Source organism: Pipistrellus hanaki, assembly GCF_964339955.1.
Source record: "Pipistrellus hanaki genome assembly, chromosome: 1".
NCBI lineage: Eukaryota > Metazoa > Chordata > Mammalia > Chiroptera > Vespertilionidae > Pipistrellus > Pipistrellus hanaki.
The window spans coordinates 68,562,267-68,587,342 of record NC_140503.1 but is presented as its reverse complement, the minus strand read 5'-3'; the positions used below and the strand labels follow the sequence as shown (position 1 = coordinate 68,587,342).

The 25,076-nt window shown below is 39.6% G+C and overlaps 1 protein-coding gene across 3 annotated transcripts in view; it reads right to left on the bottom strand.

The window, feature by feature from the left end:
* RYR3 (ryanodine receptor 3) overlaps nt 1–25,076 on the bottom strand; it is a 508,007-nt gene that overhangs the window by 264,418 nt on the left and 218,513 nt on the right. For all 3 annotated transcript variants that reach the window (XM_084861661.1, XM_084861660.1, XM_084861662.1), the window contains exons 5-10: nt 24,473–24,551; nt 21,482–21,594; nt 20,246–20,345; nt 17,270–17,363; nt 12,142–12,216; nt 9,817–9,973 (exon numbers count right to left, since the gene is read on the bottom strand). In XM_084861661.1, the coding sequence (XP_084717787.1) occupies nt 9,817–9,973; nt 12,142–12,216; nt 17,270–17,363; nt 20,246–20,345; nt 21,482–21,594; nt 24,473–24,551 (618 nt within the window). The remainder of the gene's footprint in view (nt 1–9,816; nt 9,974–12,141; nt 12,217–17,269; nt 17,364–20,245; nt 20,346–21,481; nt 21,595–24,472; nt 24,552–25,076) is intronic.

The window sequence follows — 25,076 nt, the reverse complement described above, 5'->3', positions numbered from 1 at the left end:
GCTACTGGGCACAATTGTCATGCCTGTCACTTATGGGCTTCTCAGTGTGTGCTGGGGTCATGGTTTCATTCTTCCAATGACATTGTTTCACTAACCTTATGAAAAAAGGAGTTAGCATGCATCAGGGGTCCCCTTGGTGACAACCTGAGGTGCCTGTCACAGAATGAGTCTGGAAGTAGACCTATGCATGGTAACTCTGTCCCCTCTTCATCAATCAAGACCTGCGTGGCTCTACTCTATTTCTATTTCATATTTGGATTTTTTTTCTACAGAAAATGTTGTGTACTGTTTCCTCTGCTTGTGACAACTCCATTCTCATTCTTACTGATAGAACAAGAGTAATATATGTATTGAGCTCTTACCATGAGCAAGGCTGTGTTCCAAATTCTTTACATATATTAACTCTTCATAGCAGCCTCTGTTGTAGCTACAGATATCATACCATTTTTACAGAGGAGAAAATAACGGTAAATACTTTGCTCAAGGTCACTCAATAAGTGAAAGGACAAAGATTTAAACCAGGAAGTCCTGCTCCAGAGATTTGCTCTTTCCCACTGCTCTCAACTCCTACTCACCCTTCAACACCCTGCTCAGATGCCACCTTCTCTGTAAAGACAGAGCTATTCTCTCTTTCTGTATGTCCCCAACACAGTCTCATTTCTCTACTGTGCAATTGACAACTCTAATTGTAAATGTGCTTGTTTAGATGACACTTTGCATTTGCAAGGCTGTAAAAGAATCAAGGGCTAGTCCACAGAATCTAGCATCTATCAATTACTTAATAAACATATATTGAAAGAATATATGAGTAATTTCTTCACACACACACACACACACACACACACACATAAATATATAATTTATCTTTATTGTTTAAAGTATTACAGATGTCCCCTTTCCCCCCATTGACCTCCCTCCTCCTTGCTCCTGTCCCCTCCACAGGCCTTCACACTACTATTGTCTGTGTTCAGGGTTATACAAATATGCATATAAATTCTTTGGATGATCTCTTCCCTCCCATATTCCCTTTCTAACATATTTTTCATTTCAGCCCTCTTTTCTTTTTCTTCAAACCTTCATAAAAGTAAAATTAGTTAGTTTTCATATATTTACAGGATCATTTTGAGCAATGTTAACACTTCACAAGAAATTCTTATTTTAAATGTATGTTGAAATATTGGCTGGATTGTTAAATATGACTTCTTTCTCAACACAAATATTTCCAAAGAAACTTATTTTGATTTTATTCCTGCTTTCCAATAAAAAAGCTAATGGGAAAACAGAATTTGATATATTAGGATTTCTTTACAGGCAAGTGGTTAAGAGTACATTTATTCTAAATAAAAATAACACAGTGACTACTTGATTTTCACTTCAGAAATACCCATAATTCTGTAGCTACTCAGGCCAGTAAAATATTTAAGTATGTCAAGTTTTCATCACCAGCCTGTTTTGTAACCATAGGCAGTGCAGCAAAATAAAAATAATACACACTACAACAGGTAAATGTAAATTATTACACTGATCTTGAAGAGCTCACAGTTAAAACACTGTATGCTCCCAAACTGTCCATGATGATGGATTTTTCATTTCTTTTTCACTTTTCATTTATTTAAATATGACTTTGCCAAGTGAAAAAATATCTAGGATTTTTTTCTAGAGTCTCTGAAATAAATGGATCATTATTATATAGAGAATGAAGTGTCTCACTCTGTCTTTGCTTTTACAAAATAGCATCAACTCCCCAGATTTTATGACAGTCACTGCAGTGGCTGCTTCTAATTTAAAAGAACAGGAGCAACAACAAAATCTAACACATGCAGATAAACCAACACTAAAGCCTACTCAACTGAAACCTAAACAACAACAGTGACGTATCATTAAGGAAAGGGAGTAGTCCACAATAGAGAGAAGCCTGGTTTGGTGGACAGCAGACTGGGCATCTTCTTCTGACTCGAGCATGAACTAATGCTCCCCTCTCTGTTTTCACTTGAACATGCTCCAGATTTCTCACTCTACTCCTGGAAATGGAACCTTCCCAAAGGAGAGGGATAATCCAATCACTCCTTTTCAATAACTCCCTAGTGCCTACAGAATACAATTCTCATTTCTAACTTTTATATACCATATGCTTTAATTGAATTGGCCTATGGTGCTTTGATATGTGAAGTGTTACATTTCTATAGGTCTTTATTGACATGATACTTCCTGTTTGGAACTCCCCTGCCTCCCTTCTGCATCTTCACATCTTAGCCTTCAAGCCTTTCCCAGGTCCTTTAGATTTTCTCTGTTCTTATGGCAGCTTCCTTCACCTCTCTCAGGACTCTTTAGCATCTTCTGCAATATGAGCCCTTTGCTGGTACACTCCCTGTCCCCTGCCACTTTGAAAACTCACCAAGGGCAAGCCTGAGATTTGCTTGTCTTTGTATTCCACACAATACTCTGCTTAAAATAGGTTGCAAATAATTTGCTTTTATTTTCTTGGTCTATGGGCATCAATTTGTCTATCTTTTTATCTGCACAATCATTCCTGTGTTAGATTCCAAGAAGGAACAGGTTATTTATTCTAATATGTGTTGAAGGATAAAAATATCATTATCCCCATTTTCACTGAGAGCTTACTTATGACCACATCATGATTATCACATAAATATTTGGTTTAGATGACTAAGTTGCTGCTCTCTAGATTGATTTAAGCTTTCTAGGATAAGAAAGAAAACTGGAATGAGTGTTTGTCTAGTGCCTACTTTGAATAAAATATTTTGCTAAGCACTTCACAATGATATCATCATCAGGTGAACTTACAAAAGACCCACAAAGTGGTATGTATTATATATGACACTTAAGAACACTTTCACTAAACATTTCAATGGCCCTGTTGTTTTTATGTCTCCTACTTTATAGATGATGAAACTGAGGGCTGCAGAGTTTGAACAAGTTGCTGGTAAGTAGTGAAACAATTCAAAATCAAGTGTAAATCCAAAGCCCATTTGTCAGTTGAACATACTTTTTTTGAATTGTTACCATTATCATAGATACATATCAATTATGTTAATATTTTAGTTGTTTAAAGGTGATGATAAAGAATAAATTGAAAATATACTTTAAAAATTATTATTAAAATTATATTATTAAAATATATATTAAAATTATTTTGTGAAAAATAGCTTTGGGTTTGTCTAAACTTTAGGAACTGTACATACAAACTTATGACAACTAGAGGCCTGGTGCATGAATTTGTGCATGGGTGGGGTCCAGCTGGCCTGCCCCAATTGAGGCCAGGCCAGCCAGGGGGAGGAGACATGGGAGGTTGGCTGGCTGGCCTGCCCCTGATTGAACTGGTTGGCTGGATGGGTCATAGTGACTGGTTGTTCGGGTGGTTCTGGTGGCTTGGCTTTTATATATGGCTTTTACATTTACAGGTAAGGTGATATGGTTTATATTCAAGGTATAATAGGAGGTTGGAAGAGAGAAAACTCAGACTGTCTGGGAAGTTATAGATGATTTTATTCAAGATCTACACTTGATATGAACTCAGCCAGGAGAGAGAGGAGAGAAGGAATATGGAAGGGCATAGCATTCTACGAAGATGGGAATCCTGAAAGAGACTTGAACAAGGTCTATGAACTTTATATTATAGGTTCATGTTTCTCAATGTCAACAAACTCTATGGGGAAAGAGGATATTGGGCAAATAATGTATCTTCTTTCAGAAGTCAAAGAGAACATTAGGATAGTTTAATATGGAGTCTTATGAGTCCTACAGTAAAAAGCAAACAACAACAAAAATAATTTTAAAAACTTTTGAATTCTGTTTAAGGTAGTGTCAAATTTTATTGTCATAGAATTATTGCTTGGAACATCTTTCTGGAAGAGCCAGTGTAGGTAATAAAATCTACTGAGAATTTAAAGCAGGGGCATAACAAAAAGGTTGCATCTTAGAATAACTGTTCCAGCAGCTGTGTGAGTGATGGATTGAAAAGAAACAAGGTTAGAGATGAGTGAGTTGTTAGCTATGGCATTAGTAGAGAGCATGAGATCTTGAACAGAGAAAATACTAATTCATCTGTATTAATTAGGGTAAAATTTGTTATTTGGCACAGTTAACCCATCTGTATCCACAGAGGACAACAAAGTTCCTTTCCAACAGACTAAGCACCCGAAATGTTTCAGAAGAAGAGTATATATGGGAAGATGGGGCCCATTCATAGGTACTAGAGTAAGCCATCAAAAAAGCCCTGTTACCACCTTCCAAGATGTCTCTGGAGATACTTGAGAAATCACCTTTGGATTCATTTCTCCACCAATATAGTCCTTTTCTGAATTTCTGACCATCAAATGTCCTTAAATAGATACTACTAGAGTCTGGCTGGCTGCAGAGCCTCTGCTGGGTGGCTGACAAGGGCCTCTGCATGCAGAAGTAGTGGATGTGTCTGCCTCGTTTGTGAAGGTGCAATGAGTGGAAGTCATTGTGCTGAGCTCCTTCCTCCATCCTTGCAAATCAATCTCTCCTCTCCCCGATGGGTAGGCAGCACTATTGATATTTTGTGCCCAAGGAGATAGACTCGCAGGTCATCTTCCTGGTCTCATCCAATCCTCACAACAATCCTCCAAGGCACAGTCCTTCACCCCCATTTTTTATAGGGAGGAACATGAAGGCTGAACAGCAAATGGCAGAACCAAAATTCAAGGCCAGATTTCTCCCACTTCAAGGCCCATAGTTTTCCTGCTTATTTGGTCCACTTTGAACAGTAAAAACTGGGGAAACATCAACTTAAAATAAAAATTCTTTGTAGATTTATTTAAAATAAAACTTCAGAAAGTGGTGCTGTCTTTAGATGTTTGGATCTTAAGATAAATTTTCTCCTCTCCTCCCCCCTCATTTGTTCCATACCCTCTCTTTCCCCAGATGACAGGATGGTGAGGAAATGGAGCATGCCAGGAGCCGGGCACAAGGGCAGTACTTCAGCATCAACCTATCCATTGAGAGGGGCACCATGTGCTCAGCTGCCATTTGTTTCAGGTCACAGAGGTTAAAGGTACCTTCAGGATCCAGAATGCAGGGATGCTTTTCACTCCCAGCAGAGAGAGAGTAGTTGGTGGTAGGGAAGATGACAGTGCTTAGCACATAGTAGGTATTTGCTAAATGGTGATGAAAGAGAATTTTAGATTTTTAAACCTTGAGGGAAAATGTCCTCTAATGGGGAACAGTGATAACTCTATGCATTTATGCAATAAAATAGGCGCAATTTGAGGTTCTATCTCAGTCATTTATTCAAGATTTGCTTGAACATTAATTTTCCCTTCTCTGAAATGAATTCAGTGTTGTAAACTGATGCTGAGACATGACATCTAAATAGACAGTGCTGCCATGCCAGAGTAAATATTAAATCAAGTTATCTGACAATCCCTGGAAAATGGCCTTGCAATGTCGAGAGCATGGGAAGATGATGTGAAATCAAATTCATAGAAACATGATTTAGATGTTCAAAATAATAAATCTTTTCTCCCTCAATGTTTGTAGAGAGAGTGTTATGACCCAAAATGATTATTCCATGATGACAGGATACTTTTATGAAGATGGCAGGGGTTAGAATAAAATTGATTTCACTCTCTTTTAATGTGTGATCATATTCATCTGTCCCTTCACCAAATAATTTTCAAACATCCATGCTTCACATTGTGCTGGGAGCCAAGGCTAGAACTAAGGGGGTCGTATGTGTGGTCTTGTTATCCAGGGCTCCTGGTTAACAAGCCAGTAGTGGTGGCTTTAATGGAATCAGGAACAGGGCCCACTGGAGGACAAGGGAGAGCATTTCTCCTGTAAAGGCGTCTGACATTCACCTGGAAGGATGAAGAGTTCACTCATCAAGGCATGTGGAGGGGTAAAAAGCATTTTCAGTATAGGTTGGTGGTGAGAAATAGACAGCATGTTTGAAGACTCACAAAAACATTTAGTACAATAGAGTTCAAGGCAATGGTGAGTGAGTGGCAATAGGCATGATGGAAGGGTGGGATCTTAATCTTTTATAACAGACTTCAAATAAGATGCAACTCAATTAAGATCTCATATATGATACATGAGGGTCAAGGCCAGATCTAGGTGACCTGGAGGCCACACTCTATCTTCTCCCACACCCCTTTCAGATTACAGGAATAACGTTTGATGCTGCAATTTGGAGGCAACAATACATCCCAAACTTCTGGTCTGATTTTGATCATCCCAGACATGGACAGGGGAAAAAACATTGAGCAGAATAATACTCTGCTCATTATTCTGTACAGGAAAGGACAAAAGTAGGGCTACAGTTGTGAGTACATGAAGCCCAGTTTATTCTTGTATTATTATTTTATTAATTATTTTATTATTTTCCATACAAACAACTCTAAATCTACTTTTCCCCACCCCGTATGATCACATAGCTTGCTTCAAAGACCTCAGTTTGAGTCTGTCTGAGCCAGGACATGCCAATGACTAGAAGCTGTTTGGTCTGGTCACCTTCCAACTAAGGCTTAGCCACACTCCTGTCCAAGATTCACATGGACACCTGGCATCTTTCTCATAAGGGCAGCTTGCTAAGGATGGTAACACACTTGTAGCTGTTCCAAAGCCTTCAACTAAGTACTTAAGGCTGTCACAAGCTAAGGCCACCTGACAGGAAGCATGACACAGAGTGGGAAGCACATTGTTGCCAAATGATTCACTTCCCAGCTAACCTAGTGTCATCCCAGAACACAGAAGCCCCATCAGTGCTCCTCTGGGAGTCTCTTTTCTGTCTTCTAGATTCTCCAACAAGCAGAGAGGATCGGAAGAATGCCCTACTGAACCCCATTAACAAAGGCCATGATGCACCCCAGTTCTACCTCCCAGCTTGTCCAATGAGTGCTCCCAACACCTGCATCACCACCCAGGCCTGAAGCACTCTCTCGTCTCTATCACATAACACTTGAAATAGGCAGAAGCTGGCAAGATGGCTCAATGCCCTCACAACACTGAAAAATAAGACCATCTTTCTGCAGGGGACAATGACTATTTCCCAGAGAGAGATGAAGCATACTGGAGAGCCTGTGCTTTTTGAGGTAAGGCACATTCACTAAGGAGGAAGCTGGAGGCCCAGAGAAATCAAGTCATTGCTGGCCTTCTTCCCCAGAAGTTCTCTGGATTGTACAAGGCAGAACTGTGTGTCCCCCACACATTCTCTCTTTTTGTGTAGCTTCACAGGTAATGTCATACTCATACCATGTCCCAAGGAAGCCCTGATCGCCTGTGGGAACACAGCTATATCTTGGCCTGCACAGAGCATAGGCCATTTTAATGTCAGTTCCTTTCAAATTAGAATGAAGATAGCTGGGATGAATACTGTTGCACTGAGTTATTTAAAACCTCTAACATAGTAACCTCATGAAATATAGCCACACTACCAAGTATAGGATGATGTGACTTAAGGGCAACTTTTACATCCAGCTCCACTATGCTGGAAGCCCCATGGTGTCTCAGTAACATTCAGACATCGGCTGTTTGTCTCCATGTGCATGGGAATGAAAGGACTTGGCATAACAGGCAGTGAGCCTTCTGAGGTAGAATGTGATCATAGGCCATTCTACTAAGTGGAAGGAGCATTATAAGAACTCTCTATGGTGCTCTGAGCTTTTCTGGATTTTCCTCGAGACTAGGGCATAGCACTGAGCCATCTCCACAAGGCTGACCAAGAAAGGAGTAGATGCAGAGTCCCCTTGGAACAAGATCTTTCCAGCTGCCTGGGAGGCCACCAGACTTATCTGCTGCCATAGAGGAGCCCTTTTCTGAAATGGTAAAGTTCAGTGTCAGCACATCTGCAGTGGGCTGAGGAGCCTGGGGTAGAGGGTTCAAATAAGAAAAAAGCCAAGCAGCCATTCTTAGAAAGGCATTTACTTGAACATCAACCACGATGAAACACTTCTTATTTTCCAATTCCCCAACTCTCTTCACCCACTCTCACCCCAGACCTGACACCCATGTCCCAGGTGTGTCATAGGGAAGAATGTGGTCTTGTTTATCTCTGTTCTTAGGACTTTTCCATTGCTTTGTTTCAGTGATTTTTTTAAGCAAGCTGTACTGCCCTAAACCACTTCCTGAGGCCAAAAATGTGTGTGTGTGTGTGTGTGTGTGTGTGTGTGTATGTGTATATATATATATATATATATATATATATATATATATATATATATATATAATCCTCTTGTGATAGGAATCTTTAAACAAACAAACATGAGAGTAGCATGAAAGAGGTGTGCTCAGAAAACCAAAATGAAGTCAAGGAGCCAACACACCATTGAAAGAGAGGCAGAAAATGAAGGTAATGTTGGTGGGGAATTTAGGGAAGGAAGCTGGCATCTTTAAATATTTGAAATATGGTATGGAAAAAGACTAACTTTGGTATAGGGATAGGGCAATTTTGGGGAGAAAAACCTATATGTATGCTAAGAGGATTGCTGCCTAAAAAGACTATAGGACTGGAAAGAGGGAAAATGAGTCTCAGGCCTCTGCTAAAAAATGGGTAGTGCTGAAAGCCTGTCCTCTGACTCATTAGGAGGCAGAGATGCCCCATAGAAAACTGGGCTGTCAGCTTCATACTGAGTCCTACATGAACAGAATTATCAATAACCCTTTTCTGAAATCATGTTGCGAACACAATTCAAGGTTTGTTTCAGAAAAGAGCAAGGACGAGTGAAACCAGAGATGAAGCTCCCCACGGAGATGTTGAGCTATCCTCTCAAGAGGTGCAGACTCCCTGATAAATATGCATATGTCTGTGCACAGCATTTCTTATGCTTGGATGATGTTTCCAGAACAATCATAAAGCAACCGAGCATCCAACTGTCCATCAGAAGTTAGCTCAACCTGCCATTCTGACCATCCAACTAGATCCTCTGAGTTATGAGGAATCAAAACCTGCTGAACATTTAAGGTAGAAGTTAAAAAATAGTTCTTCATAAACATGTTAAATAGTAAAAGCTACATGTTTGAGGTTAAGCTAACTAACACAAGGTTCACTGTTAATGAAGGTTGGGGATGAAGAGGTGAGAGCTAAGAGATATGAAGAGAAGAGATGACCTAGGAAAAGGATGAGAAAGGTATGGGTAACTTGGTATAATGCAAGTAACTGTAAGAAGATGTTATCTCCACTGTTGAATTTCAGAGAGAAGACAGGTGTGGGTGAATGGGTGGCTGGGAAGAAGTCAACCAAAGAACTTATATGCATATATGTATAACCCATGGACACAGACAATAGTGTGGAGAAGGCATGGGTTGGATGGTGGGGATGGGGTAAATGGGGGAAAAAGGGGACCTATGTCATACTTTCAACAATAATGATTTAAAAAAAATGCCACATCCAGAATTATGCCTTCTCTAAATATTTTCAAAAGAAGAATTTCCTTGATTCAAACAAAAGTAGCACTGAAACTCATAGGAGTATGTTACTACTGCTGTATAGGAATGAATCTGTGACTTAAACTATTAAAAACTACTTACAATGAAGTGTTAAATAATATTTCCATTAGCCTCTGAGCAAGAATGTTCATCTCTGTGATCCTTTTGTTTTTTCCTACTTTTCACTCTTCTTTAAAGTCTCCCTTAAGATGTCAACTTACATCTAAGGTACCACATTTCTCTATGAACTCAGTTCAACAGATACAGAAAGGAGGTGATTATTATAGGTTTAATTTCCAATTGTAGCTTGCTCTAGCCTACATTCTTTTCAGTCAGATTTCTACCTAGATGGTTCAGAGCTTTTGCTTTTAGAACAAGGTCAAAGTTCACTTCATCAGACCTTACCTTTGATGCTCTGAAAGAGAAGGCCGTGGACTTGGTGTCTGACTTTACCCGGTCTTGCAGTATAAGGCCTTGGTCCTCAGTCAAGGCCAAGTAATGGCCTGTGGTGAGATGCCGCAGCCGGAAAGCCTGGCCCCATTTGATGTTACTGCCACTCCAGCTGGGCAGTTGAAATAGAAAAAAAAAATTGCTTTTACACAAATATAAGTCCTTTTCAACATTTTATCCTGTGCTTTCATACACATGCTAGCAGACTCGTAACCCTTCTGGGGCTCATCCCCTATGGGACAAAGCACCAGTCTCCTGGATTGCTCTAGAATTTCCAGTCTGCCTAAAACAAAGCATGTGCTCCCTTGTGACCTCTTTTAAGATCTCCAACAAGGAACATGATCCTAGGGCAGGGCAATAGTTTAATGTAACTGGAAGTTCCAAGCTTTCAATTTTTCCTTCGCTCTACTGAAGCATCTTAATGAAAACAAAACAACAACAACAAACCAACCACAAAAAGAATGGGAAAGTTGCCTTTCAAGGGAAATCTGCTTCTGGGAAAGCAAAGCCTTTCCAAATGTGCCATCTAAACTTGAACATTTTTCTACCACAAAGAATCTTATCTTCAGAGAAACAGGACTATTTGTGCAGCGTACACTTGCCAGAGAGAGGGAGAAAATAAACAAGCCTGGTAAATAAATTAATATTATGTTATATTAGAAGGCAATAAATTCTATGGGACAAAAGTAAAGTGGGATGATTGATATAAGAATGGTCCTACATAAAAAAGCTTGGCACTAAACAAAATTGCCAGGGATAAATTACCCACTGAATATTCTATAATACATTTATCTTTTAAGTTAGAATAAAACATTTAAGAGATACATATGCAAAATTTTAAAGTAACTCTTCTCTTTATCTGACTCATTGGAGCATAAGCAAATCCAAACTATATTGTTAACATGCTTAAATTCTTCATGTTTAGGATGTAGGGAAATAAACACCTGTTACTAGCAATCTATATACATACTTAGTTTGACCTTTTTTTAAATTTAATTTTTTTTTTTGTAACAGTCCACCAACTAAGAATCACGGGCTAGCCGGACTGGTTTGGCTCAGTGGATGGAGCGTCGGACTGTGGACCGAAAGGTCCCAGGTTCGATTCTGGTCAAGGGCATGTACCTTGGTTGCGGGCACATCTCCAGTAGGGGGTGTGCAAGAGGCAGCTGATTGATAACTCTCTCTCATCGATGTTTCTAACTCTCTATCCCCTTCTCTTCCTCTCTGTAAAAAACCAATAAAAATATATTAAAAAAAAAAAAGAATCACAGGCTAATATCCTGGGAATAAGATTGTAACTTTGAACAGTGCTGGAAAAACAATGTAAATACCTCAAACAGATAATAAGTAGGTGCCCCTTAAAACCAGTATTCTTTAAACTAGCCATCTCCAGAGTTTTTCAGTAAAAATCTCTCTCTCTCTGTGTGTGTGTGTGTGTGTGTGTGTGTGTGTATGTGTAAGAAAAATTACAATATATTGTTCTGATCCCTAGTGGATTATTTTGAGAACATTTTATGAGAGAGACTTTTACTTTGAACATGTGTCCAGGGGAGAATGAGCAGAGACCTAGAGAAGAAAACCAAGATGGCAACACTTGATCCCCTTCTCTGATTCAAAGAAGTTTAGCTCTAGCCTAACTTGCAGTCTCAGCAAAATAAAGATCCAGAGCTTACCTGGATCCCCTTTTGTTACTTGAGCATTTGTAGTCCAGGTATTTTCACTCAAGCACATGGCTCCAAAGTCTCAGCCTCATATTCCTTCCATCCACATACAACACTGATCATGACAAGTTCTGGTAAGTACTGCTTCTTCACAGCTATGTTTCCAATAATGTTTTAGTCTTCCCTACCTCACACCTTCACAACCACTGCACTGTTATTTAAAGCTAACTTTCCCTGAAGACAATAAAGATGCTGAGAGGAAGACTTACATGGATTCTAGAGAATCTGGTTAAGAAAACAAGTGGGAGAAGGGCACCGATGGCTCAGCAGTCACATTGGAGCTTGCGTTCTGTAACCCAGGCACCGCAAGGGCAGCAGGAGCCAGCTGGCTTCTTAATCAAAACAGAGGTCTTAGAAATTGTGTGTGTGTGTGTGTGTGTGTGTGTGTGTGTGTGTGTGTGTGTGTGTGATTCTTTAAAAACCAAGTTACAGGCATTTTAGATTTAGATGTGGGCCAAGAACTTGAGAATCTGCCAGGTGATTAATGAAATATTTAAGAGAATGGACTGTACCAGGAAGGAAATAATCTTGAAAACAGCACCACCCTGACCCTTGTTACCTTATCCGTAGGGGTTCCACTCTCCACAGAGATCTGGCTCGAGTCGCAGCTCCCCCTGCTTCATAGAATATCCTCCTGTGAGCAGAGCTGGAGGTTAGTTCCTGTGTGACACCGATCAGCACCGGGCAGGGGACAGCTCCCTGCGGTGGTTGCTCAGACTGCTGTTTCTCTAAGTCAGCAAAGCTAAAATCAAGAGTCAAAGGGAGGCACACTTTCCCACTATCTCCCTCTCACGAAGGGAAAAAGTGCTCAAGGCGAGGGAATAGCTTGCCATATACACAGCCTGGACACTCACAGACCATCAGGTATACAATGAAGGGATTGTCTCCATTTCCACACCACGAGTCAAAACAGCCCAGTCACATGAGACTGGATACTGAGTGCTCCAGCTCTTTCAGGTTAAGTGCTTTGATGTTTGACATCTTTTTAAAATGTATTTTCACTTTTAAAACATATATGCAACATAGTGTGAATTCATTTCCACTGTTCAAGAAAGCTTGGAACAAAAGTTTATGCTCAGTGGCTATACTATTCATGATTTTATTACTGTGTTGTCTCATTTCCTGCAATAAGATAAGCTTGTAATGTGTTTTTTAAATAAAACGTTTATTTTGGAATAATTTTAGATTTTCAAAAAGTTGCAAATATAGTACAGAGATCTCCCAGATAGTCTCCATCAGTTTCCTCTAATGATATCATCTGACATTACAGTGGTACCATGTCAAAATGAAGAAACCATCATTGGTACATCATCACTAGCTAAACTCAAAACTTTATTTGGATTTCACAAGTCTCTCCACTGAATTTTTGTCTGTTCAGGATTTGTTCTAGGACACCACAATGCATTTAGCTGTCAGTCTCTCCCATTTCCTCTGGCATGTTATAACTTCTTAGTTTTTCCTTGTTTTCCATGACTAGCAGTTTTGAGGAGTATTGGTCAGGTATTCTATAAGGACATCTGGGTTTGCCTTATGTTTATCTGATAATTAGCAAAGTCTGCTTTTCTGTATGATAGGGACCAACCTATCTGTATCACAGATTATGGAGAATTAAATAAACTATTCTATTTTTTCCTGAATTACCTGGAATTCTAAATCCAGACACATTTTGAGAATCTCATTACCTTAGATTAAGACTGATCACTTAACTGCACTTAAGTTTACCAAGTTAAGTCCTTTTTCTACCATAAAGGATCTGTATACATCAACTGGATCTCTCAAGTCTCTGAAGAAACTAGCAGTTTTTGAGAATAGGTAATCAATAGAGGCAAAGAGAAAATTTTTCTCTAACATAGCAGCATAATTACGAGATAGTTAAAATACAGGGCTTGGGAGTCAGGTGACCTGAGTTTGAGTCTGTCAGCTGTGTGACCTCAATCAAGTCCCTTCAGCTCTCAGTGCACTGTTTTTCTCATCTGTAAAGTCTAATGAGGACACTTAAGTCACAGAACAGTTGTGAGAACTTAATGTTTTTTATTAATCAACTAGAGGCCCAGTGTACAAAATTTGTGCATGGGGGTATCCTTCAATCCACCTGCACCCTCTTGCAATCTGGGACCCCTTGGGGTATGTCTGACTGCCAGTTTAGGCAGGGATTGGGCCTAAACCTGAAGTTGGGCATCTCTCTTGCCATTGGGGACCGCTGACTCCTAACCACTTGCCTGCATGCCTGCCTGCTTGATTGCTTGCCTCTAACCACTCTGCCTGCCTGCCTTATTGCTCCTAACCATCTCTGCCTGCCTGATTACCCCTAATTGCCTCTGCCTTGGACCCCCGCTGCTGTGGCTTTGTTCGGAATAATGTCTGGAAGGTCTTTCAGCTGTCCAGTCTAATTAGCATATTATGCCTTTATTATTATTATAGGTGTGCCCAAAGATGCTCCCAGATGTACAAAATACTATGCATTGTGGGTTAATCCAAATTTTGTTTAAATTTAGATATTTGTACACGCATAGAAAAATACCTTTAATGATATGGGGATACAAAAACTATATTAACAGTGGCTACTCTGGGTGGTAGGATGATAGAAGTCATTCTAAAATCTTTTCAAATGAACACATTATCAGGAAACACATAGTAAATATTAGGAAAGAAATCCTACATTATTTTTTTCTCTACCACCCCAGGTGTCTCTGTGCCATGCCTAGAATAGTAATGATACCGCACTAACCTCCCAGCCACACAAGACAACATGCTGGGATTTTCACTGATGCTTCTCCCTCTCAGTGAAGGCTGGAGGGTCTCTAAGTAGGAGAGCATGGAGCAGGTCCCCTGAGGTTGCAGTATTAGAGAACACTCTCCTTCTGACCTCTAAAGAATTCTGGAAGGTTCCTCCTTCCCACGGAGAAAATACAGGCAATGTGTTCCATTTATTCTCTCAAGGTTACAGAGGTTGAAACAACCTGTTCCCATTTTCTAAAACAATTACCCCAGTTGGGTGGGGAATAGAGTGGGTGGTAAGCTGAGGTGCTTTTAAAAGCTTGGCTGACAGCTTAGCTTTGACTTCAATAGCTTACTTGACTTACCCCAGGGTGCTTGATAAGCCACAGGCAGAGCCAAGGATCAGAGCTCAGAAAGCCAGATTGATTTTGGGTTTGCACCCTGGGACAATCGGCCTCTCTCGCCAGCCTGACTCTGCTCTCAGGCTTCAGAGGGAACAGAAATTACTTCCCCCTGAAAGTCAGCCCTATTACAGTGCAATCACTTGCATGGGGTCTTTAGTGTGTTCTCCGTTCCCCATTCTTTTGTGCTCTCCCAGATTTCAGACTTCCTGGCCATCCTGGCCAGTGCTGAAAACTTACGTGATGACCTAAGATAACCATATGGCTTCTCACTCACCTTACTTAGATATCAAATACTACCAAGGCATCCCACTTTGATTAAGAGGCCAGTTGACACAAAAATTCAGGTTCCAGGACAAAAAACAACAAAACAAAACTGATTATTAATTCTAGTCTCAACCCCTTCATATATTTCTACAAAGAAATGGATGTATCATTTTTATTTTCATCTGAATTTCTTTTTTTTACCCAAAATACAAATTAGATCTCATGGAATCCTCAGCCGAGGGAGGGCCGCCTTCACTCTCATTTCAATCAAGGCATGAGTGTCTGCTTCAGGTGCCCACTTTGGGAATTCCTTTCCATCTGGTTCACTCTACCCAGTGCCTCCTTTCAAATACCTGCCAGCCTTTCTTGGTTGCCAGGATCTTGTTTAACCACCTCACTGGAGTACCCACCAAATGACAAGCTTCTCTAAGCAGTATAGTTTCTGCACAGGCTGCTTCTAATATGGCTATAACTCAATGACAGGTGTGGGTGTGGATGGGGGTGAGGGTAGAGTGGGGTAAAAGGGCTATGTGCAAAGTTAGTATTTCATTTTCCCCCAAATTCCTATTCTTAAAAGAACAGGTATGAGAAAAAAGCTCTAGGATATTCCATCTCAGATGTAACTCTGTGAAACTCACCCACAAAACTTCAATTCTTTATCCACCTGCAAACTTTCCCCTGATGCAGCAGAATAAAATATTAAAGAGACAATACGTGGGCTATTGCATAATTCACTGTTTAAAGATAGGGAAAAGAAATTGCAACCAAATAAGATCACATGACATTGTGCAGAGCATGGAGTCCTGAATTCCAAGGGAAATCAAGTTTGCCTGACCTGACCGTTGGACCAGTGCCAGGAGTCAGTGAGTGAATTAATCAGGCATTTGCGATCGGTTTGTGCTTTGTGTGTCCTAGACACTGTTCTAGCTCCTGTGTTACATCTGGTTCCCAAGAAGGGATATTCAGAGGACAGAACAAGTAGGAAGAAGACTCGAAACAATAAGGCAGGGGTTCTCAAACTTTTTAAAGTGGGGGCCAGATCACGGTCCCTCAGAGAGCTGGAGGGCCAGACTATATGAACTACTAATTCCTATTGTAACACCTCGGCTGCGCTCACTGCCCAAAAAACCTGGCGGGCCGGATCAGACTCCTCTGCGAGCCGCATGTGGCCCGCGGGCCGTAGTTTGAAGACCCCTGCAATAAGGGATACATATTGCCAGTGGATGGTTTCTAAGATGTATAACAATATGTTCAAGCTCATTTCTCCCAATGGTCCTTTAATATATCAAGTAAGGAATGAGCCCTGGATGGAGAGTCTGCAGCTCTAGCTTCTAGACTCCCATCTCCTGTCAGCCAGGGTGCAACCTTTAGGTAGGAGCCTGACTAAGATTATTTCTAAGTTGTGTGGATGTGGTCCATGCTTCTAATAAAGAGAAAGAGACAGTTAACATGGTTCCCATAGGCATGGTGCACAAACGAAGAATGTATTACCACCAGGATACCAGACTCAATGCAGTACCAAATTCAGTCTAATTTGGATTTGAGATTTGATTTTTAAAAATAAATGTATATAAGATTTCTATAGTTGTAGGGGCCAAGCTCTTTATACTCTTTTCCTCTGATGATAAACAGAATACTAAATCACCCTTCTATATGAGTTTAAGACCTGAATTAATATATTTCATCTTTAGGTTTGAATTTTTAAAATATGTTCACTGAGGGGTCAACTAGAGGACCAAAGATAGCATCATCCTCAGCATCACCCTCTCAATGTTGCCCTTGGCACCATCCCTGTGCTAAATCCAGCTGCTGGTGGATATGACATTTGTTTCCTTGAATCCTATTTTGTAATAAGTAAAAGGAAATCCCCAAACTCCACCTTAGTTACTTAGCTCATGAAAAGGGAATAATAGTGATGATCTGCCTATGAAGAGCCAGGTGGATAATTTGTGTTAGTTGCCAGACCTACTAGAATAATCAGGTAAATTTCCAATACCAAAATGAATTCTTCAGTCTACAATGAATGCTTCCAGAAACTCTTAGTGACAGGAGCAACCAGAGAAAATGAAAAGGTAGAGAAGCATAGAACTAATTGCTGAAGGAGCAGTGTACCTATGTATCTGTGAGTCAGCTCTAGTGTCCTGCCATTTCTGTTTACAAACTGTGTCCTATGGTTGACGTGGGGTTTGCTATTGACCACCACTTACAGAATTCATCTGTGGCCACCTCCAAATGGAGGTCAGTGTGAGTCATCTGAGACTGGAAAGAGGTAGGAGGTGGAGGAGGAAGCTATTGGCCTACCTGTGCTGGGAATCATTCTGGTCCGTAGATAGTATCGTCAAACACTCATCATGACCGTGGAAAAGACGTACTACATGCCCACCAAGTAGGTATCCTATAAGAGAATTATATTCTACCATAAGCTGATGCCACGTTTAATAAAGAGAACACCATGTTTAAAAGGGTAAATTTGTTCAAGTCTGAGTCAGTTATTCAAAACACCAAGTGAGAAGTATTGGGGAAATTACAGATTCCATGAATTCAGGCCTCAGGCAGAAAAGACAAGGATGTCAAAACAATTCTGACATTGAAAGTTAAATAGGGCTTCAGGGATGAGCAAGTCCAACCTCAAAAGATAAGGTGAAAATAATGTCCATTCATATAATTAAAAACCAAAAGGAAAGTTGAGTTGCTACTCTTAAGGAGATAAGGATTTTCCAATTGCTTGTAACAATTCCACACCAAAACCCCGGATGGGCCCTTACAATTCACTATGTATGCTTTGTGGAAAAATCCAAATCAGGTTGCTGGGAAAGAAAGAAGGTGCTGGGAAGAGGGTAGCAAACTGTTATTAAAAGTTGTCTTAGGAGAAGCAAGCTTTGGAATGCATTTAACAAATGCAGATCAAACCTGGACACCAATCCTACCAAAGGAATCTGAATAGCCATGGAGCTCAGAGATGGAGAGGAGACAATGAGATTCAAGGACCTGATGACCAATTAGTCTTTGAATAAATTCTGAGCCTTAGTTCACAGCACAGAGTAGCAAGAGAGGGGCTCCAGTCTGAGCCCCTTGCAAAAACAAATGGACATTTTTTATCCCACTGAGTTAAACAATTCTCTGGGCTAGTCTATTCTCAGAAGATATATGAACTTAATATGCTCAATGTCTGTAGTAGGATTTAAAACCACATATTTAGATCACTTTAGGAGCTGGTCAAACTATTTTGGGTGTTGCATGAAAACAGTAGAAATGAGAAGTCATGCCAGAAGAGAAATGTGTTAGCTGTGTATCTTGTGCAGGGACAGGCTGATATTCCCTTTCATTTTTCTATCCATCCAGGCAAGGCAAGTTTTCTTAAACTTTCCAAACATTCAAACATATTTTTCCAGTTTTTCTTTAACTTATTGTACTATTTCCAGTTGCATCTTTTTTGGCATTAAGATCATTCATGCCTGGCCCATGGTGCTCAGTGATTACAGTGTCAGCTTTAGGGTCATGTGTTTGATTCCTGGTCAAGGCTACAGGCTAGATTCTGGCCCTGGTCAGGGTGTGTATGGGAGGCAACCAATTGATGAGTCTCTTTCACATCTCTTTCTCTCTCCTGCGCTCCCTCCATTATGCTCCCCCCTCTCTCTATTCCACTCTAAAAGCCAATGGAAAAAATAGCCCTGGGTGAGGAAATAACTACAAAAAAAGATAATTCATAATATACTGTAAGGGAATTCGTAATAGCCAATTTATTTAGAAAAGTAAAATCATTTATTATCATTCTCTTAATTAAATTCTCCATAGTCGTCTCATGATGGTGAGACCATGGCCTACTTGGAGATAATCATTTATAGTTCTCAGGCTCCTCCAATCAATATTCTATCCACATGGAGAAAACTGCCAAATGCTGGCACATCATGTTTCTTAATTGAAAGATGCAGGGTGATAGGCAGGAAGTAAGGGTCCTGATGAGGGTCACTTACACTCTCAAGGGCTGGAGTGTGTTTTTCACCAGTGGATGCTGACAGGCAATTGTCTGCAGGCCCAGATGACATGTGATGAGTTACCCTCGGGCACTCAATACTTCTATAAGGACCTTTCTGACATGATTTGCAAATACTTTTTAAGTAATATCCACAAGCCCTCTGTTGGGCATGGAAAATAATTTTATTCCTACAGTAACCATGGAAAATTTAACATGGAGAAGATTCAGTCAAAACTTCCTTGGGAAAGATTTAAACCCAGTTTCTTAATTCCTCATAGAAAGGGAATGACTGACAATTAACATAGGGTGGTGGGTTAATTTTCACATAAAACAAGGGGGATAAACATACCCAGCCTTTTTAAAGCCTGGTGCAAGTCACCGAAAGAGGTAAAAGTCTGTTGTTTACTGATTAGTCAGCTTAGCTGTGATGCCATCTAAAACTGGGGCATCACCTTGCCACTCTCAGCTTACCACTGTCAAACATCATGTCACAGCAGGGCATTCCAAATTTGAAACTACTGGGCTCAGGATTAAAAACAGGGTTAAAGTCTGTGATATGAGTATTTTTTAAAAATGATGTTGCTCTGCAGTGTTACAATGTAATGTGATAACCTACAGGTCATTGACATTTGATTATTTTGCCCAAATATGATACTACTCGTGAATAAGGTAAGGCCAGTATATTTATTACATAGCTTAGAAGGTGCATTGAGTTTGCCTGGCTCCAAGAAATAGGGTATGTTGAATAGACTTTGATGATCTTACTTCCAAGGAAAAATACAATACTGAGAATATTTCATTTGTTATTGTTAAATAGCCTTCCATAAATACAAGTGGAACAAATGGCCAAACATACTTTTCTCAGAGAGAAAGTCCTTCTCCCACCTGTATGGAGAGATGCATTGGGAAGAAATTTTAACACCACCACCTTCTTGGCAAATAACCTCCTCTAAAATTGAAGTTGCTTAGTCTATTCACTTGTAACTATACTCATAAATAAAAATGAAAAGTCAGTTGGTGAAGGAAGGTGCATATCCAAGTCCAAAATGCATCTAGTGCTAAAATATTAGGTATAAGTAATTCCAAAGGATTAAAAATAGTTCCAGGAATGCTCAGGTCATCAGAAATCAGGACAGAAAATAATCCACACCAACATCAGAGAAGGGAATTCAGGTGAACTAAATCATGCTCACTGTGAGTCAAGACATTCACGCGGGAGCTGGGAAGCAGCAGAAAATGTCAATATAGACAACACAGGACAGATTGGCAGGTGGAGGGCTGCATGCATATAAAAAGCACACCTTCTTCGATGCTACTTCCTGAGCACGTAGGATGTACATTCCAGAGTGTTTGCATGAAGGAGGCATCCACTTGTATGTTAGCATTGGATATGGAGAGGTGCTGTGGCAGAAACAAAGATGAGACAGCCTTTAAATCACTTGGCCAGTCCTGACAGAAGCCACTCACCTGGAATTTCAAGGATTGAACAGCCTTGGTGTCATCTGACTCTTTCTACATAGCTGTGAAAGATTTCCTTCCCAATCTAGAAGTGGCTTCAAAATGGGACACTTTATTCAGGGAAGAAGGAACATTTAGCTACAGAGGTGACAAATGTTGACTTCATCCCTGTAGCTGGATCCCTGATTCAATAGGAATTTATAAAATGTTTATTCTTGGTAGGATACAGGAACTCACAAATGGGAAAAATTACTCCAGTCTTTGGTCTAGGCCAGTGGTTGGCAAACTCATTAGTCAACAGAGCCAAATTTCAACAGTACAAAGATTGAAATTTCTTTTGAGAGCCACATTTTTTAAACTTAAACTTCTTCTAATGCCACTTCTTCAAAATAGACTCACCCAGACCGTGGTATTTTGTGGAAGAACCACACTCAAGGAGCCAAACAGCCGCATTTGGTTCAAGAACTGCAGTTTGCCAACCATGGGTCTAGGCAATGTAAAATCTGCTAATAGGATTGGCATTAAGAAGCTTAAAAATTTATATCTGGCATTTCTCTGATCTTCACATATTCCACACATGCACCCCTCCTCCCCACCAGCCATGGGTTTGATGTCAATGATGCTTGTCTATTACCTATTCCCACGTGTAAAATCTCACCTGCATCTTCCAAATTATGATATCTCACATGCTGAAACATTTTAAATTCTCTTTCTGTCTCCAAGATAATCTTATTTCCCTATATCCCATTCTTTCAGTCTTGTTTTTCACTGGATGAGAGCTAAGCAAGGTGATAAATTCACAGTGATGGCAACTAAAGAGTTGGCTGTCTCTGGAGGTGCCTGGGGCAATTTAGCAGAGTTTGCTGGTCACTACCTTATGCTGAAAGGATAACTCACAGTTAAATTCCAGGTCCCTAGACAACCTGGCAGGGGAGAGGGTTTAATCACCTCTCAAGTACATTAGGTAAAGGAGCCTGTCTGATCCCATGTAACCCTGCTGTGGCTTTGTTCTTCTTGACCAACCGTTCCTAAAGGAAAATATTCTGAGAATAAAGATGTCTATGTTAGGAGGTACTTACAAGGTATCTTTCAGAGGATACGCTGACGAGGATAAGGTCATCTCCAATTCGAACTTTTTCTCCCTCAGACCTCTGTTTGGAAGCGGGATGTATGGTCCACCAACAGGCTTCTCCTACATAGAGACTCCTTGAGTTAGTCATTGCTTCATAGAAGCCATTGTCTCTAATTCTGTCCTTCACTCTGTTTTCTCCTGATGATAATCCCTCAAACACAATCTCTCCCTCTCCCCTCCACTTCAGACCTCAATTTCTATTTACCTATAAGCATTCCAGTTAACTCAATGTCTGCCTTTGCCAAGTCTATCATTCTCATTTCCTCTAGAGACAGACAGACAATGTTGGGAAAGAGTCTTGGAGGCCAGAAGCTACAGGAGCCTGAGTATCAATACTTTTAATACATATAGACAAATGCTTTCTTCACAGGCACTTACAAATCTCTGCTTTAAGAATTGACTCCATTGGATGACTGATCACTTATAGACTTTTATCTTTGCCCAATCCCTCTATAAATTTTACTGAAACTTCAGTATTTCTACTGAGGAGAGATTTTCAAAAGGCCTAGATCTACAGGAACTAAGATAGGTGTGAAGTTGACACCAATGAAGAGAAATTGGCATTTTGATACAAAGAAAGCAGGTAGGTGGTGTTTGGCAAAGAGAAAGCTAAGACTCAAGTCTTTGGGGGAAGAAAATGGGTGGGAAACCAATCTTAATAAATAAGACCATTCCTGTTGCATATTCCCCAGAAAGCCTCCAGAATTGGAGGTAACAGTTACTGTGAAAGCTGTACAAAAGTAGAAAATGGGATAGAAAACAGGAGGACTGGCTGAAAGTTTTAAAGGAACGTTTAACCCCCTGCATCCCTTTTTCTGTCTCCCTCACAAATACTAAACTGGCCTTCTTCAAGGATGAATTTGAAATGGATTTGTGAGAGAGAAGTAAAACAAATTATTTTAAAAGGCTCTAGGTTTTCGTGAACACCTGGTCAACCCCTTTCCACCTGTCTTCTGCTAAACTCAGCTTCTGATCAGCCAACTTGAATGTGGGTTGGCTCATGTGCTCATCTGTCAGCAGACTTCATATCATATCTGTTTTTAGGAATTTACAGGGTAAATTCCTCTATTTTTATTGGAGGCTCTAATATTAAAAAAAAAAGATTTCCTAAACACATGAATAGAAAGTGTTTTTTCTCACTTTCTTCCCAAATCTCAAAATGTCTAAAGTCATTTAATTGATATAAATAGAGTGACCTCATAACTTTTCTGATTACCTGTTCTCCAAGACTGACAGCTGGCTTATATTAAATGCCAACTTCCATTCAGAATGTGGTACTTCACTCAATTTATAATTTTCAGAAAATGTTGACAGCAACTTAGAGGAAAGTGTATTTTAAGAATAACACGTTAGCTGAAAACAAAGCAACCTTAAATCAAATTCAAATATCAATATATTCTTATTTTAGGGGGAAAATATATCGAGCTGAGGTAAGGCCATCTTCTACTTTGTACAAATAGGAAGAGAGAAAGGGTTTCTCCTCAGGGATTCTGAGACACCACTGTGTCTAATGTAGGAACAGCAGGTACATATGGTTTAAACTCCAGAGTTTTTGTCTACATCATTTGCAAAATAAGATAATCTGCATCATTTCCTTCTGAACTGACAGTTTTAGAACATTCATATAATCTTTTGTTGTTTAGCTACCTAACAATGATCTCTTCCTCTTCTTTTGGGCAAAATGCTATGATGTCAAAGACTGCATCCAGGAAGACTCTTTCTGCCATGGGACCTACGCTGTTTTCTCTTCCCTGGTCTCTTTGTTCCTGCTCCCTTTCCAAGACTGGGGCTTCAGCTTTAGGTGGGTTCTACCCAACATTATTTCAGTAAATTCTCATTCTGCTTGAGATAGCCTGAGTCAGTTTCTGCAGAATCTGGATTGGTACATAGCCTAATTTCTAAACTGAGCAGAAATTCTATATGGAATGCCCTTGGCAGATGCCCAGATTTCCCATGAATGTTTCCAGCCACAGGGAGTACTCTACATCCCAAGGCAAGCTGCTCTTCTGCTGAGAAACTGTAGTATTAGAAAGCGGTTTCCTTCATTGATATGAAATATACTTCCTTTCAACTCCTATCCACTGCTCCATTGGTCTTTGGAATAACCCACAGCAAGTCAGACCTTTCTTTGATACTATAACTATAATATAAATAAATAACTATAGTTTTCTCGACTATCAATATTGGGACTAAACTAAAAATAAGCATATGATGTATATTGCTGGTGGTAAAAAACAATTAAGCAACATTTAATCATATAGTGAGAACTTTATACTATTTTTATTACTCCTTTATACCTTCTATTTAAAAAAGAAGAAGGTTTAAATTTGGAGCTTCTATACTAGTATCATGAACACTTTTATAATATTTGACAACCATGCTTCAATGATTTAATGACATGAGTTTCTTTTCATTATATTCATCTTTATGGCAAGCAGTTGTAAAACTTTATGTATAAAGGTAGGTAAATTTAAAGAAAATATAAGTAAATGATAATGAAGTTGATTCATTGGAATGCTAAAAACCATGATGGCCATGCCACTAACATTTGTGAATATTTCTTTAGAAATGGCTGGTTCACAGTAGAATAAAATGGGACTACTCCTTTGATCTGCATCCTCCACTACATTACTGAAGCCCTTATTGTGCTATTTGTGTTTTTAGCAGTTATTACCATTGGTTTTTATCAGGAATAACTTCACCGTTTATTTTCAGTACTTAACCCTATAAAACTGTTTTCTTTGAGTCCTACAGGCGGTGCTTAAAGCATTGTTTTCTCTTAGTCTTAGTTCCTATGTTTCCATCATTCATTCTCCAAAATTTTATCAGACCTATTTCTTGACCTCAGTGGTTAGTTGGTTTGAAATCACAGTGAATAACATATTCTATATCCTTCCTGAGATCCCACTGAGCAGGAGATCTGGGAATGTGGACTTACCTGTGGCATGTTCCCGCAGGCCTACATCAAAGGCAAGTTTATCTGTCTGGGATCTTGATGTAGTCAAACATGTTAGATACTGTGAAACAAGACAGATGCTCGTGAAATCATACTCTTCTATCAGGTCTTGGCATCTCAACACTAGTTGGCTCCCAGTTGTCAATGTCAACATTGAGCTACTGTGAAAAGCGCTTCCCTTGTTTATTATTATAATACTATTGAAATATACTTTTATAATATATTTAAAATCTCAAAGATATTCTTGTCTGATGGTCCTGTGACTTAGCTTATGTGACTATATATTATAGAGATAAGTTTGACATATTAGGTACACTTTAGTTCAAAGACACTCTGAGAAACCTTTAAACTGGAAACAATATAAATGGAACATAAATGACCAACAATAATAAAAAGATTGATCAAATTTGGTACTTCCTTTTTATGGTCTATTATGTTACCATTAAGTGCTTTTATCAAGATTGTGTAATAGCATGGAACAAATACAAAACAGCCTATTTGTAGGGTTAATATATATGCAAAATTAAAATGCCTAGCAACCAGACTAAAGGAAATGATGCAAACTGACAGTAGAAGTTATCCTGGA